At 43.6% G+C, this 14,225-nt stretch overlaps 1 protein-coding gene across 2 annotated transcripts in view; it reads left to right on the top strand.

Annotated features, from left to right (window-relative positions):
- ADAMTS3 (ADAM metallopeptidase with thrombospondin type 1 motif 3) overlaps positions 1-9,871 on the top strand; it is a 132,406-nt gene extending 122,535 nt beyond the window's left edge. Inside the window, exons 20-23 of one of the 2 annotated variants that reach the window (XM_040586528.1) lie at positions 259-466; positions 1,206-1,323; positions 4,131-4,274; positions 7,059-9,871. In XM_040586528.1, the coding sequence (XP_040442462.1) occupies positions 259-466; positions 1,206-1,323; positions 4,131-4,274; positions 7,059-7,627 (1,039 nt within the window). In that variant the 3' untranslated portion in view covers positions 7,628-9,871. The remainder of the gene's footprint in view (positions 1-258; positions 467-1,205; positions 1,324-4,130; positions 4,275-7,058) is intronic. The other variant, XM_040586538.1, reaches the window with a different exon arrangement.
- Positions 9,872-14,225: the final 4,354 nt, after the last annotated feature.

Here is a 14,225-nt window from a genome sequence, read left to right as displayed (position 1 = left end):
GTACATCTTGCAGAAAGACACAAACGATTGCTCCTTGTGGTGGGTGTGGAAGTTAGCCCAAGCCAAATCTGGTAGGATGCTGACAGCTTTCTAGACCGGAGTTCCTGTGTTATGTTTTTTTCTACCTGTGTAAGAGTAGTTATTGACCTTATTGCGTGGTTCCATCACAATATTGTATACTAAGAGCTGCCTCACCTGGCAGCAGTATGGATAATAGGTAAAATTTGTGACAGTGTCTTATTCCCTTTTACTTCCCAGCTGGGCAGCAGATGAGTGGGAATACTGCACAAAAACCTGTGGGAGTTCAGGCTACCAGATCCGTACCGTGCGGTGCATTCAGCTCCTTCATGATGGTGCAAACCGCTCCGTCCATTTCAAGTACTGTAGTGGAGATCGCCCTGACAGTCGCCGGCCGTGCAACCGGGTACCGTGCCCTGCGCAGTGGAAAGCTGGACCCTGGTCTGAGGTAGGCAAGCAGTAGTCACAAGTTAGTAATGTATCTTTGCTACTATCTCATGCCTCCCAAGTCAGATCTGCGCCTGGGCTGAAAGCTCTGGACTGCTCCGGACAGTTTCCCAAAACCTAAAAATCTGCAGCAGATGATGACTTCCAGCTTCTGGGCTTCTGCCACTCTCCAGGCTTCTCCGGAAAGCAGCAAGGAAAACGTTCACAATATCAGATAGACAGTCCTGCAGAACACATGTTGAAATTTTGCTTGCTTTTCTCCAAGTTTCCAGCTTCTCACTTTCCCCACTTCTGAGGATAGCATAACATTTTTTAACCAGCTTGGACTGGTTTGGAATCACAGAGTTTCTGCAAGTGTTGATATTGTTGTAATGACTTAGGAGCAAGCAGCTGAACCCTACAGCTGACTCAGCGAACACTGAGCTTTCTCTGCCCTTTGTATTCTCTTTAGGTTACGCGGTCAAAATAGGTATCAGCTACAGGAGGAATAAATAGCAAAGTTCAGAATACACTCTAATAATACATTTAACATTACAGAAAGCAAGAACCAAGTTAAAAACCACCCTCCTCCTCTGCATATTTCTGCATAACATCAGCCTTCACTCATGTCTGCTTTCAAAACAAATTGCTGGAATGTGTAGCCTGACCTGAAAGCCAACCTTGGGCTATTTTAGACACATTAATTTCTGCACATTGCTGTGAAAGCTGAATGTCCTGAATTTCTTGTGTCTGTTTCGTAGTGTTCTGTGACCTGCGGGGAGGGAACCGAGACCCGGCAGATCATGTGCCGTGCTGGTGACCAGTGCGATGGAGAAAAGCCAGAGTCAGTGAGGGTTTGTAAACTCGCTCCCTGTAATGGTAAGAGAACTGTCTTAAAAATGACTGCATTAACAATTCCTGGCGCAGTGCAGCCGGGGGAGATAGCATGGTGCTGGGCTGAAGTGTTAGACACAGATTTCATCCCTGAGTGAATTCCAGTGAAAAATAAAAGACCTATATTTAGGTCTCAATAAAAGTTAAGCTTTCTGTGTTCATGGTATAGGTTTCTAAGGCAAGGCAGAGCCTACACTTAGAGCAGGTAGTGTGCACACCAAATGTGTACTGTGTTTTAAAAGCTATTCCACTGCCAGGTGACAACCACACACCACCGATCATCTCTCACATGTTAGAAAACACACCCTTCCTCAGAGATTTTTCCTTCTTTTTTCCAGCTAGAGGCACCTTGTCATTTAGTCCAGCGTGTTACTGCTAACATGGCTGCAGGTGATAGGTGCTTATCGCCCACCAGAGTCTCTCGTGTAAACAGGCTGAAATGGGGGGTTTAAACATGTTAACCTAAGTTGTGTGTACAAGAATCTCTGCTAAAGGTGAACGGCAATCCAAAGTAAACTCAGCTCGACTTCTAAATCCCAGGAAAAGTTTTACAAGTCTGCCAATTGAAAAAGAAAAAAAAAGAAAAACCCAAAATCCCCAAAAAATCCCAACAACCCAAACATAAAAATGGAACCACAGAGCATTAATGAGGTTCCTGGGAATCTCATGACAGTGTTCTCCTAGAATTGTTCAAACAGATTTTTAAGTTGGTTTTATGACAGCAAAGTGTTTCTTCCTTTGGGTCCTTGACTCTGTAAGATTTGGGGTTTGTTTGTGTTTTAAATCCCTCACGGTAGTCCTGACACTCTGATCACTAGGTGGTAGAAGAAAAAAAGTAAGAGTTCTTAGAAGGCGCAGCGTGTTTTCCCACAGAGCACATCGAATTGCTTCCCGCAAGTCTGGTAGATGTGTCTGCTTTTGCCCGTACTTGTCTTCTGCCAGCATAAGAACTCCGAGCAGGAAACAGTTCTGGGAGCAATGAAAAATTATAAAAGCTGTATCCACTAGGTGGGAGCAAATCCTTATCTATGACTGTAAACAAGATTTAAAAACTTGGTTTTGACTGGTGATAAAAATATTTCCAAACTGAAATAAATGAGGGCTACATCTCTGCAAAACTATTCACATAGTTTTGATCTTGTGCCTTAAAGTATCACCTTAAGAATCTGTGCTTTAAGCGTCAGTTGACGTTTCCTTGAATAGCGAGCGTTACATTCCTACCTTTCAAAATGAAACAGCACACCATCTTTTTTCTCCTTGTGAGAGTACTACACCTCTTTCGCTGTAAATAATACTGAGAGCCCGGTGCCACTGGCCTGTAAGACCCACTTGTATGGGATATAAGCAACAGATGGCCTTGTACGGGGCCATTCACAAATTGCAGTTGCACCACGTTGGTTAATACTCACTGTATTTTTAGAGGTTTTGATGTTTAATATGCACCCATCTCGCATGTCCTGGTGCCTGAAGGATTTATGTGGTGAAAGGAGGAGGGGTGTCTAACAGCGTTCTGAAACGCTACGTGCATTTCCTAAAGAGAGAGGTCACAGCCGCACACTGCAACAGCTATTAACAATGCGTGAACTAATGGCCACTGATATATGTGGCCTCGGTGCAGCAAACCTATAGCACGAGCTGCGCTTTATGGAAGCACTGTGAGCCATGAGGGCATGGACAGGTACACCGGGCCAAGTCCCTCACACCCCTGACAAAGCCGCAGGGTCCCTGTGGGTTCTGTTCCTTGGCCACGCTACACCTGCCTCTCTGCTTTGAGCTCAGAGCTCCCTGCTCTGCTCAGGGCTTTGGGACAAAACTTTTACCGAGCAGTAAGCAGCTGACTGTGTTCTTCCAGACCACACGGTTTCTTTTTCACCACACTTTTCTGATGTGGTTTCTACCACGTTCTATATATTTTGGGGGAATACAGCTAGAATATTGATAGTATTCTGTAATATTTATGTAGAGAAACTCTTTACACATGGTCATGCGTGGCATTCCTTTACTTCTAAATCTGTGTAGCCTTGATTACTATTTTGCTTTTCAGGGCTTTAGTCTCAGCCATCAGTCTGTATCAGGTGGTTTTGACAAATGATTTACTGCCTACACACAAGGTTGCTGAGAGTTGAACCTTAGCGGGGTTGTCATGAATATTTGCCACAGTTGGTGTGATTGCTTTTGCGCTACGTGGCATATGAGCATTTTTCTTCCATTTCATTAAAAAAAACATATGCCTGCCTAAGGTAGAAGAGCCACCAGGTCTTCCACCGTATACCTTGGTGGAGCCGAGTCTCATAGTGTGGAAAAATGAGGACATCTCCATAGGTATTTCATTTGAACTTTATATGTCTCTGTGATTAGGAGACAGGTGGCAGGATTTTATCCTGCAATAATCTGAGCAGCAGTCACATTTCTGTGGCTGGGCCAGATTAAAAGAAGGGATTTTGTGGTGTTCAGATGAACAGATGAGCTCTGTGTAAGAACCTGTATAAAACAGACCCTGAGAAGGGCTTGATATGAGCTGTCCCTGCTTCACAACACAAGATACTGAATGAAGAAGAAAACATGTTTTTAAATTGCAGTCCCTAAATCCCAATTTTCAGCATGTTTTCTCAGTGGGATGCTGCCAGGAAGCAATGTACTTAAGAGTTCCAGTGATGCCTTCTGTAAGAGACCTGTCAGTTTTGAAATCTAATGTGAAATTTTTTTAGTTGATTTAAATGACATTCTAGTAGCTTCGTCTTCTAAAGATTCCCTAGGGAGCCGATACGCTTTCTTGTGTCTTCTACTCTTAGTTACCGTGAAGCAAGTAACAGATTGTGAAAAGGAGAATTTTTACCATGATCATCAGCGGAAGGATACAAGCACTTACATACTGAATAGGAAGTGGTTGACTAGGTTGTGCAGAATTAACCTAACAAATAAAAAAAAGGGATTATGTGAGTATGCGACTCCAAGATTGTATTTACAGAACCTGCTGAAAGTAGATGAGTACAAAACCAAATCTTTGCACTATTGCTCGAGTCACGAAAGCTAAACCATTACAAACCAACACCACAAAAATTAACCGTGTGAGAAAAGGACCAAGTAAGATGCATTGGCACTATGGGAAAGCAAAAAATAGTTGTTTGGTACTTTCTTTTTTGGTTTGTCACTTTAGGTGATACTGTTTGCTTTGCCTTATATACTGATATAAATCACAACGTGTTAATGAGACAACTGCCATAACTTTCCAGATTGGGTGCTTTCATTTGCATGGAAGCATAAAAATTGTTCTGTGTGTGATGCAAAGATTTGTGTTTCAGTATTAGCTTTTCTAGTTTAGATGAATTATAAATATAGCACTTGAATTTCCCATGCTAAATTCCTGCTGAAAATAGTCTTATAGTGCCTTCATGGAGTACGTATATTCCCACGCAGAGCTGCAAATTTAATGCTGGGTTTGTCAAGAACCAACAAACATCCATCCAAGGAAGCACATTGGGATAAGAAGCAAGGAAAACTTTTCTATTACGTGCTGCAGTCATATAATTTGCTTTTTATAAACAATGTCCCACAACCCCACTGATGTATGTGTGTGTAATTTTACTGAGTACAAGTGGAACTAAGCTGATTTACACTGATCGAGAGGTTGGGCTACAGTTAGTATTTTAAAATAGGAAAACTGGGTTGCCTAGCATACTGTTAACATGTGTTGAGGCAGCATCTGTACACAGGTGAAAAAATAATCACGGTACAGAAAGGTTATTTAATTTCAGAGCTTAATATGTGGTGTTACGTGCCATCTGTTGCTTATTAAAATGTTGACTACGTAATTGCTAGCTGTGACTGGAGGACTATATGTGGAACAGATCTTCTCAGTATCTGGGGTTAACTTTTGGCTTTTCACATTATAATTTTGCGTACTTCTCTTTTGAGTAAAAATGGATTTAAGTAAAATCCATCAACACCATTTCAGGCCAGCCATGATATCTTAGGGAAAGTCTGCTCAGGAAACCTCTTGCTGTTCCGTCCCCAGAGTGTTTGAATAGTTACTGGATGCACCGAGGTACTCATTTGTCCCCATCCCTGGTTTTATGTCCTGCGAAGTGTTGCATGTTTGTTGGTTCCTGGTCTGATTCCCGAGTGCTGCCAGAGCCTTAGCACCCGATTCAGGAGGCGGAGGGGAGGCACCCATGCCCCATGTTCCTCGGAGTCCCAGCCGCTGGGCTGAGCGCCCCGTGGGAGGAAGGCAGGTTAGGCTGGCAGGCAACACTGAAACACAGGGCCTGTTTTGGGGGCGCCCTGTAGATGTCCTTGGGAAAGTCATTCCCCCTCTGCCTACAGATGCGTTGGCTTGAAAACAGCAAGGTGCTCTTCTGAGCAGTGTGGACCCTGCTGAGAGGCTGGGTGCGGTGACCTTCCGAGGTGCCTTCCCGCATTACTTGGTTGGGTGCTGATGCTGCCGAGGCGTGTGATGGTCCAAGCTACACAGATAAGTAAGAGTATAAATGAGCGGTAGGATGAGTTAGACACAGGGAGGAGAATAAAAAGGGAGTATTAAATCTCCTTATTTTAAAATCTTCAAATAGTGCAGTTCATTTCAAATGCTCAGAGCCAACCTCCCATCTTCTTCTGTGCCTTGATGCAGCTCTGCTCAGATACTGAGAATCTGACTTTTTCTGTGAGAGTGAAGTTTCAGTTTAAACTCACATTCTCCATACAGAATGCCAAACTGGCCAGCGAGCTTGTTACCTTGATACAGTCAGTACAACAGACTGCAAGGTTCAGAACAGAAATTCTTAACAGTGCGACCTACTCATGAGTTTTACAAATGCTCTGTGTTTGTCCCAGGCCTGGCAACAGTAAAATTTAAGACTTTACCTTTGAGTTCGTGTGACAGGCTGAAGGAGCCCGAGTACTGATGTGCTCTTAGCTTGATATCAAAGCCTTATTTTTCTTCTGGCTTCTTATGTTACTGCTTTCCTTTCCACCTGTTTTGTCCAACGTGACCACTGCATCTCTGTCTGCGGAGCAAACACTTAGTCAATGCTGAAAGAAATATTGACATTTTTGGGATCTCTGACAGATCCTTGACCTCCTGGAGATCTTTTCCCTGACTGAAAGGAATGCCACAAGTTTAACTTCAAGGTGTCTTACATCTGACCTATCTGTTAAAAGCTTTCCATTGGTTCTTCAGTTACGGTTAGGTCACAGAAAAACTTCAGACTATGTCCCAACAAAATTTTATCCAACTCTTAATATTTTATTTTAAGACATCATATAAAAGGCATCCTTGAGAGAGGGATTTAATTTCTTTAAGGGAAGATTTTGTTATTCTGAATGGTGTTGATAGATAGTGTCCTCAGGCTAGAAGTGAAGATGATTTGGGGTGGGTAGGACTACACCTGGCCTGGTAGGTGGGAGCTCTAGCGGGTTAGCACTGGAAAATGTTGTCTGTGTCCCTCCGCAAATAGAACGTGCCTTTCCACAGCTTTTCACTTCTGGTGTGCACAGAAGCTGACATTTTCAAGGTGACTGCTGATTTCTTTGGTTCCCAGCTACGGTTATTTTTCAGGGTGGCAGTGAGTTCTGTCAGGGGATGAAGCATCTCAGGTGGCCTGTTCAGAGTAGCTCAAGGTTTATGAAACACAGGCAGAACTTTATCAGTGCCCATCTAAACACTGTTTGGGCATTTCGGTGCTCTTCGGTAGGTTTACGATCAACATGCATTTGTTTTGCAGATGAGCCCTGTATGGGAGACAAATCTATCTTCTGTCAGATGGAAGTGCTTGCACGTTACTGCTCCATCCCTGGCTACAACAAGCTGTGCTGTGAGTCCTGCAGCAAGCGCAGCAGCACCCTCCCACCGCTGCTCCTTACCGAAGCTGCTGAAACCACAGAGAAAGCAATGTTCAATCTGCCTCAGGCTTTGATGATGCCAACGCCCGTAGTGCCCCGCTACGCACAGCTCCTGCCCGCGAGAAGTTCTCTGGGCAGGCTTCCTTTTGCTGAAGAGGACGTGGGTACGAAGGTCTCCCCATCCAACACCGAGCCCAAAGGTGCTGAATTTCTGCAATGGAGAGCTCCCCAGGCAAGGAAGTCTTCAAGGCTGTTTGCTTTGCTCCACCAGTCACCTGTCAACAGCAGCAATCTCAGTCCTCACGATGCCCTTGCACTGGCAGCAGCTGTTCCTGTGGTGCCAGCTAATAACACGGCGGCGGGTGCTCCTTCTCCACCGAGAACCTCAAGGAAGAGTGAGAAGCACGCTGAGAAGGGATGGCCTTCGAGGTCCCCCACTGTGGAAAGATGAACGCAGATGCCTTGTTGGAGGATAGCCATTGAAAGAGGCTCTGTTTGGCGCTTTGGGTTCAATGTCCTTACTTCTGGACACTATGGTGCATGCTGCTTTCCACAGGCAAGACACTGCAGGTCATCAACTCATTTTCCTTGTAAATACAAAGAACAAGAAGTGCTGGTTCACTTTCTAGTTGCTCCCGTCCTCCTCCCATGCTGTGTTACCTGGCTAGCTTGAACGCATTGGGGGAAAGCACCAAAGAATATTCCCAAGTTGCTGAGGGCGTCATCCATCAAGCTCTAGTACAGAAAAATGGCCCTGACCTCAGCACCCACCTCGTTATTTTTGGTTCTAAGCACTCACTCATAGAAAACACCCCACTACAAGAGGTACCAAATGTTTACACTATACTTTTGTAATGGAACAACTGAATCCATAAGACTCGTTTTGCTAATTTATCTATATAAACGGATATTGTATGAGCAAACTTGCAGCTGTTGTGTAAATACTGTATATTGCAGAAAATCAGTATTATTTTTAAGAGTTGTGTGCTGTCAGACAACTGTTTACCTATGTTGCATTCTGGACAATTGCTAGGTGCCTGCCATCGAGTACTGCCTTATTTACATTCCAAGAGTTGATTTGTAAAGCAGCATTATCATAAAAGGAGGAGTTCCATTTTCGTTACAAATTACATCTACTGACACTAGGAAAGGGTTGGGGTTTTTGGAGTACCAACAACACGATGCTTTCTTTTGAAATAGGGGGGGGAGGCGGGGAGTGTAAACCTAAAGGTATGAGTTTACTTACAGCCACCCGCCCAGTATAAGTAGGTTTAGAAACTTTAGTGCAATTCCAGTCACCGGTTGGAAGAAGAATTTTATGTGCCTGTGAAATGAACCCGGACACCCGCAGCCTACACTGAGCAGCATTGCTTCAGGTCAGGAGTAGCAGTGCCGTCCTTTAAGCCTCCTTTCGCCGAAGAGGTCAGACCAGTGTAGGAAACCGTGTATATACTGTAAGTACTGTAATGCTCATGAGTCAAAAATGAGTTCTGCTTTCCAGATGATCTGTTTGTTATTTCTGAAGCTGAAAAAGCATCACAGAGGTAGAATAGGCGCTAACAAGAAATAGCTGTGGCAAGACTTAAAATAGATAAATTTTTTTCCTACTGGAAGCATTGATTTAAAGGTGAGAGAGATATTTATTTTTCAGCATGGTTCACCTCAAAATCTCCACAACCACAATGCATCTGACTGCAATAATGTACTAGTAATTTATGTCAATAACCATCTTGTTCACAGTCCACCCAATCGCACTCTCTCCTGTGTGTTGCTGTAAAGTACTTGTATATAGGATGGAGAACTAAAGATATTTATTAAAAGTTGATTTCTTGATAGTATTTTATGTACTAAATATTTACACTAAGGGCAGTTGACTATTCTTTTTGCCAAGATAAAATAGAGAGATGTAATTAGATACCTGTATGTGCTATGTCATATGGATAGAACAGAAATCTAAGCTAACTAAACTACTGTAGAGAAATTGTTGATCTTATTCTTTAAAAAAAAAGAAAAAAAAAGTCTTATGACAGTTTTTATTACAGGCATCTTTAATTTCTAAACAGGTTATTAAAGTTTCACGTGCAATTTTTGCTTCCCCATAAAAAAAATCCCCATGACCCCTTTAAAAGAACAGTGAATATGTACCTCTAAAATGCTATAAAGTAGATTAGGACCCCAAAGATTAAATTCTAGAAACATCTGTAATGCTTATGCGGAATCACGAGGAAGAAATAAGGATGAAAATTGCTGCCAGAAGACTTTCAGAAGGCAATGAGAATGCAGGTAGGTTAACCCTGTTCGGGGAGGTACAGGGTCATGCTCTGCAGGAGGCATCTTGCATCGTGATGTGTGTAGTCTAACCCACGAAAGTATTGACACCTCTAAAGAATTGCTGCTGCCTTTCTGCAAGGCTTTTGAAGGTCCAAGAAATTAGTATTAAACAGACTGTACAGACAATCCCTGAGCCTCAAACAAATAGGGTGTGTTTGTTTCTTTAAAATTCCCCAAAAGTCAGATTCTCTTTTCTCTCTGTCTTTATCTTTTACATATATACAACGTGGGTGTAGATAATCCTTGTACCTTTTTGATTTCTTTTCTACCAGGCTAATTTCTCTTTCTATAAAGTGTACACTACTGATACTGTTTGTTGTATTGGGGAGCACGTAACAATAAAGTCTTTAAGATAACAAGTCTTTCTCTGGTTTCATTCACCTGGTGTTTTTTTTCATTTTTAGGTTTCATCTTTTGCAAAGCAAAGGGCAATTTACATCCCAGGCACAACCTTTACTGTCTTGGTAAAAAGCTCATTTGAATTAACTAATTAACTTGATTTTTTAGAAACAGGAGGTCGTCCTTTTACCGCTGGAGAGGGCAGGTTGCAGAGAAGCTGGGGGGGAAAGGAAGGCGTCCATTTCCAGTGATCCAAAGACTCCCTAGTACGCGCGTGAGCATCTAGGTAGCAGCTCCAACCCTTTTTTCAAGAACATGTAATATTTGGGGCTTGGCTTTTTGAGAAAAGCTGTCTAAGGGGTTCCGTGCCAGACAAACAGGAGGCAGCTGCCCTCTTCTCCTTTACCTGGAAATGTTTTTTGAGCTGATGGGATTTCAGATCTGCGCCAGACGCTAATGACCAAAAAAACTCCACCTCACCCTCGTTATTTTAGTACAACTGCATGTTTTAAGAAGAGTCCTGGCCTTCTGGTCTATGTATCTGCAACAAGTTTTGAGACCACCCACTCTCAAATGCCTCCTTTGATATAATTGCTGTGTTTCTCGTTTGACAAGTACAGGTTTCCACCTGTAACCACTATTTACCCCAAGTCACAACGTCCCTGTGCCCAGAAGACAGCACGATGCAGGGACAAGGGGGGACACATGAGGGGCAGCATCCTTGCAAGCAGGCACACAGCCCCGCTGAGCCACGCTTGTGCTTGCGGAAGGAAAGGCAGCTCATGTCATGGTGCCCACGCTCCGGTTCAGCCACCCAAGGTAGGTCACTCTGCTGTTGCTCCAAAAGGCTGATGACAATTTTTCTGTGGTTCTGGTTGCCCGATTTTGAGAACAGTAGATCTGGACTGGAACTTCTAGGGAAAAGGGAATCTGGTAAGAAAACAGGGAGGTCTTCATCTCAGAGGTGGAATCTAGAGGAACTTTGGGATTTTAACCGAGTCTACAAAAACTTTGGGTCTTTAACCCAGCAGAAGAGAACCTGAGAGGGAGATCTAATTGCTGCTACAGGTTCTGGTGCAGTGGCCTGTGCTGGAATTGGCCAGTAGTGTTTCGGTATTTGGTCTGTAATTACTGATTTTAATACTAAATTATGTCACAAAAAACCACTAAGTGACATTATTTTTTTTAAAAAGGGGGGTGGGCAAACCAGAAAATTAATACCAAGAGGCCTGTCATGTGAAGGGGCAGGATTGGGGGGAGATTCCCTCAGCCCCGGGTGTTTGATCTGTCTCTCAGCACCCCAGGAAAGCCGAAACCCTTGTGCCCGACCAGTCTGTTGGTCCCATTACAGGGACCCTTCACTGAGCAGTCCCGCTGGATCGGGGGGTGATTCGACTGCCTCGGTCAGGGAAACATGGCAACAGCATCAGGGGGACCCTCAGTGGGTCTGCCCGCTTTATTCAAGTATGTTGCCTGCTGCCAGCAACTGCTAGCACCCACAGAAGACTCACACTAACAGTTTACAGAATAACACTCTTTATTAATATAATCATAACAAATTAGGGTTTGCGATTGCTGGTGATGGTGACTGTCTGCAAAAACAAGCTTGACATGATATACAACCCAACTACATACAACTAACCTGTAATCACTGATAACAGCCAGCGTGAGAGTTACTTAGCGCACATAGAACAAAGTCCTTACCCAATAGCATCCCTATGGGGGGAGAAGACAAGTTCAGCCCATCAACTGATCCCAGAAGTTACAAGGAGTCTCCCCTAACTTCTCCCCTCATCTGTCCACCTTTTATACATCACAGCACATTGCATATGCATTATCATACATAGGACTGATTACAAGTTTCTCGCTTCCCATGCAATCAGGGCACATCCCCAGGCAGCACTGCTGAGGGTCTCTGCTAACTCCGCACACTCTCCAAGCAGGGTTTGCCTCTTTCAGGGGGGCTATTTGAGTTGGAGGTCGCGATGTCCTGCTGCCACAATTACCTTTGTCCTATTTTCAACTCGTTTTCAGTTGATGTCAGTGGGTTGCAACACTTTATCGTCCTGCTTCCTCTCATAGCTAGAACTTTCCTCACTGGAAGGCTTCTTTCTGCATAACTTAGATAACAGTGTTCTTTTCACTATCTGTCCTTTGTTTCTCATCCCCCCAAGGCTGACTCCCTTGATTAGAAATCCCTTCATTCATAACAACTTCAGATTGACTCAGACTGACCTTGCTTTGCGAACACTGAATCACAGTTGGGTAATCTGGGAGCTTAGACAACAATTCCCCCAGTCTGGACTGATTTCAGTCCAGGACTGGTCCATTTCCACCACATTTAGGTGGAGCTTGAGTGACTCTAGTCATAGATATCGTTGTTACTGATTGCTATCACGTACCCAGTGAGGTGCAGGCAGGTAACTTTGGGGTGGAGGTGTGTGTTAGTATTGTAATGAGATTATTTCATCTAAGGAAAGTAATTTTGCCACAATGGTCAGTTCAGCAATGGACATCATCTCATATATTGTTCATGTGAGAACTGCTATGAAGCTTACCAGACCATCAGATTCCTCTTGCTGCAGGGAGCACAACAGAGCCTGGCTGCGGCGTCTCTGCTCCGCTCCACCCTCTGTCATTCCCGTCAGCATGTGCTGAGCTGGCAGGATGTGCTGTTTGGGGAGCTGTGGTGATGTAGATTCCGTGCATGCCAGCCGTCCTGAAAGGCAGAGCTGTATTTTACTCTGAAAAAAGCTTTCTGTGATATTACGCTTCTATTAGGACCCAATTTTCTCTAATTCCCCCTCCCCAAGGTGATTTTCCCACCAGGCCAAATTTCCAACCCACTGTCTTGACAAGAGAAGTTCGTATCACTCAGTTTGGCTTCAGGTTTCGGCTAAACCTCTGTGTTCCGCTGAGAATTACGTTCACCAAGTAGGTTCTTGACAGTTTTAAGCCAGGCAAGTAAATCTGAAGTGCCTAGTTGAATTTGCATTCTTGTAAAGAGCACTAATACTAACGCTTAGTACTAATACATAGGCAAGAGTATTTAAAAAATTCTATTTAAGCACCACTTGAGAGTCCTAAAAAGCTCTATTAATCAAAGTTCAATAGGCAACCTGTTAGGTAAATGGTGTGCTATTGGCAGGAACAACAGTTGTAAACTGGGCTGGTTTCCCACTTCTGGAACTGCTCGGGGAATAACAATACCTGAGAGGTATCTGTTCTAATGGGAAACTGCAACTTCAACTGCTCTCGCAACTTCCAGGTGCTGCCAGATGAGAGCTTGTTAAAACACTGCTGCAAAAACCCTGCAAGGCCCACGCAGGTAGTTTTTCATGTGACAGAATTCAGGTGTTCATTCTCTTAAAACAGAAATATAATTATATAAATATTAAAATATAAATATTACATAAGATATAATTTAAAACTCTGATAGTTTTTTAAAGTATTAGCGAGAGGTATCTGAAAAGACAATTTAAGCCTGCCATCGTTTGAATTGTCATTAAGGCAGAGAGATTCCAGCAGCTTTACCCAGTATCTTGGGAAGATGCCAACCATCTAGATTCAAAATAGAAGTCCTTTTCCTTTTTGAGTTTGTAGAATGTACAAAGGAAGTTCAGGCTTAGGGAAACTGATCACACTTTCATGTATTATTCACTTCGGGTTTTCCCTGGTTTTCTGAAGGAAAGGTTGTGCCAAATGTCCGATCCCTCACATGGCAGGTGTCGCACGGACTGCGCCTTGTTCATTGCAGCGAAAAGGGGGGGGAAAGCCTCTGTTTTAAATTTTGTGTGGAAGTCTCTCGGTTCAGAAGGCATTAAGATAAGGGAGCGCTGATGGTGGAGATGGAACCAGCACGCCCAGCTGGGTTATTTAGCAACAGCCTGTGAAGTGTCAGCTTCTAGGTAAGGCGTCCTCTTAGGGAGGCCGAAGGGTGGGCAGAGGGGGCAGCAGTGGCAGGAAGGACGGAGACGGCAAAGCAATCTCGGCTTTCCAGGACTGGGGGGTTGGAGTTACGTGGAAGACCCTGTGCAGGAAGGCAGTGCTTTAGAAGGATCAATCAGCAAAATCACATCGTATTATTCAGACAAATAAATCACCATCTGCTAACCCACAGAAATACCTTCTCTTATTTATTATTTGTGTTTCAGGCTCTGAGTGTGAGGTCTTGTTGGACCGATTGAGTTTTAGGACCACATGACAGTGCTGATGTGGAAAGGAAATCCCTGTCCTTAGTTATGGGGTATATAATATAATATATGGGGTATATAGTATTCTATGTTATGGAGAATATAAACTCTTTCCTTCTTCGTAGATGAAGATGATTCCCAGGCTGCTCTAGGAGAGCTTTCTTCCCTTTTAGTTACAGTATTTTT

Source organism: Falco naumanni, chromosome 1 (assembly GCF_017639655.2).
Source record: "Falco naumanni isolate bFalNau1 chromosome 1, bFalNau1.pat, whole genome shotgun sequence".
In the NCBI taxonomy this organism is placed as follows: Eukaryota; Metazoa; Chordata; class Aves; order Falconiformes; family Falconidae; genus Falco; species Falco naumanni.
Note: the sequence above shows the minus strand (reverse complement) of the source record. Positions and strands in the feature narration are given on the sequence as shown.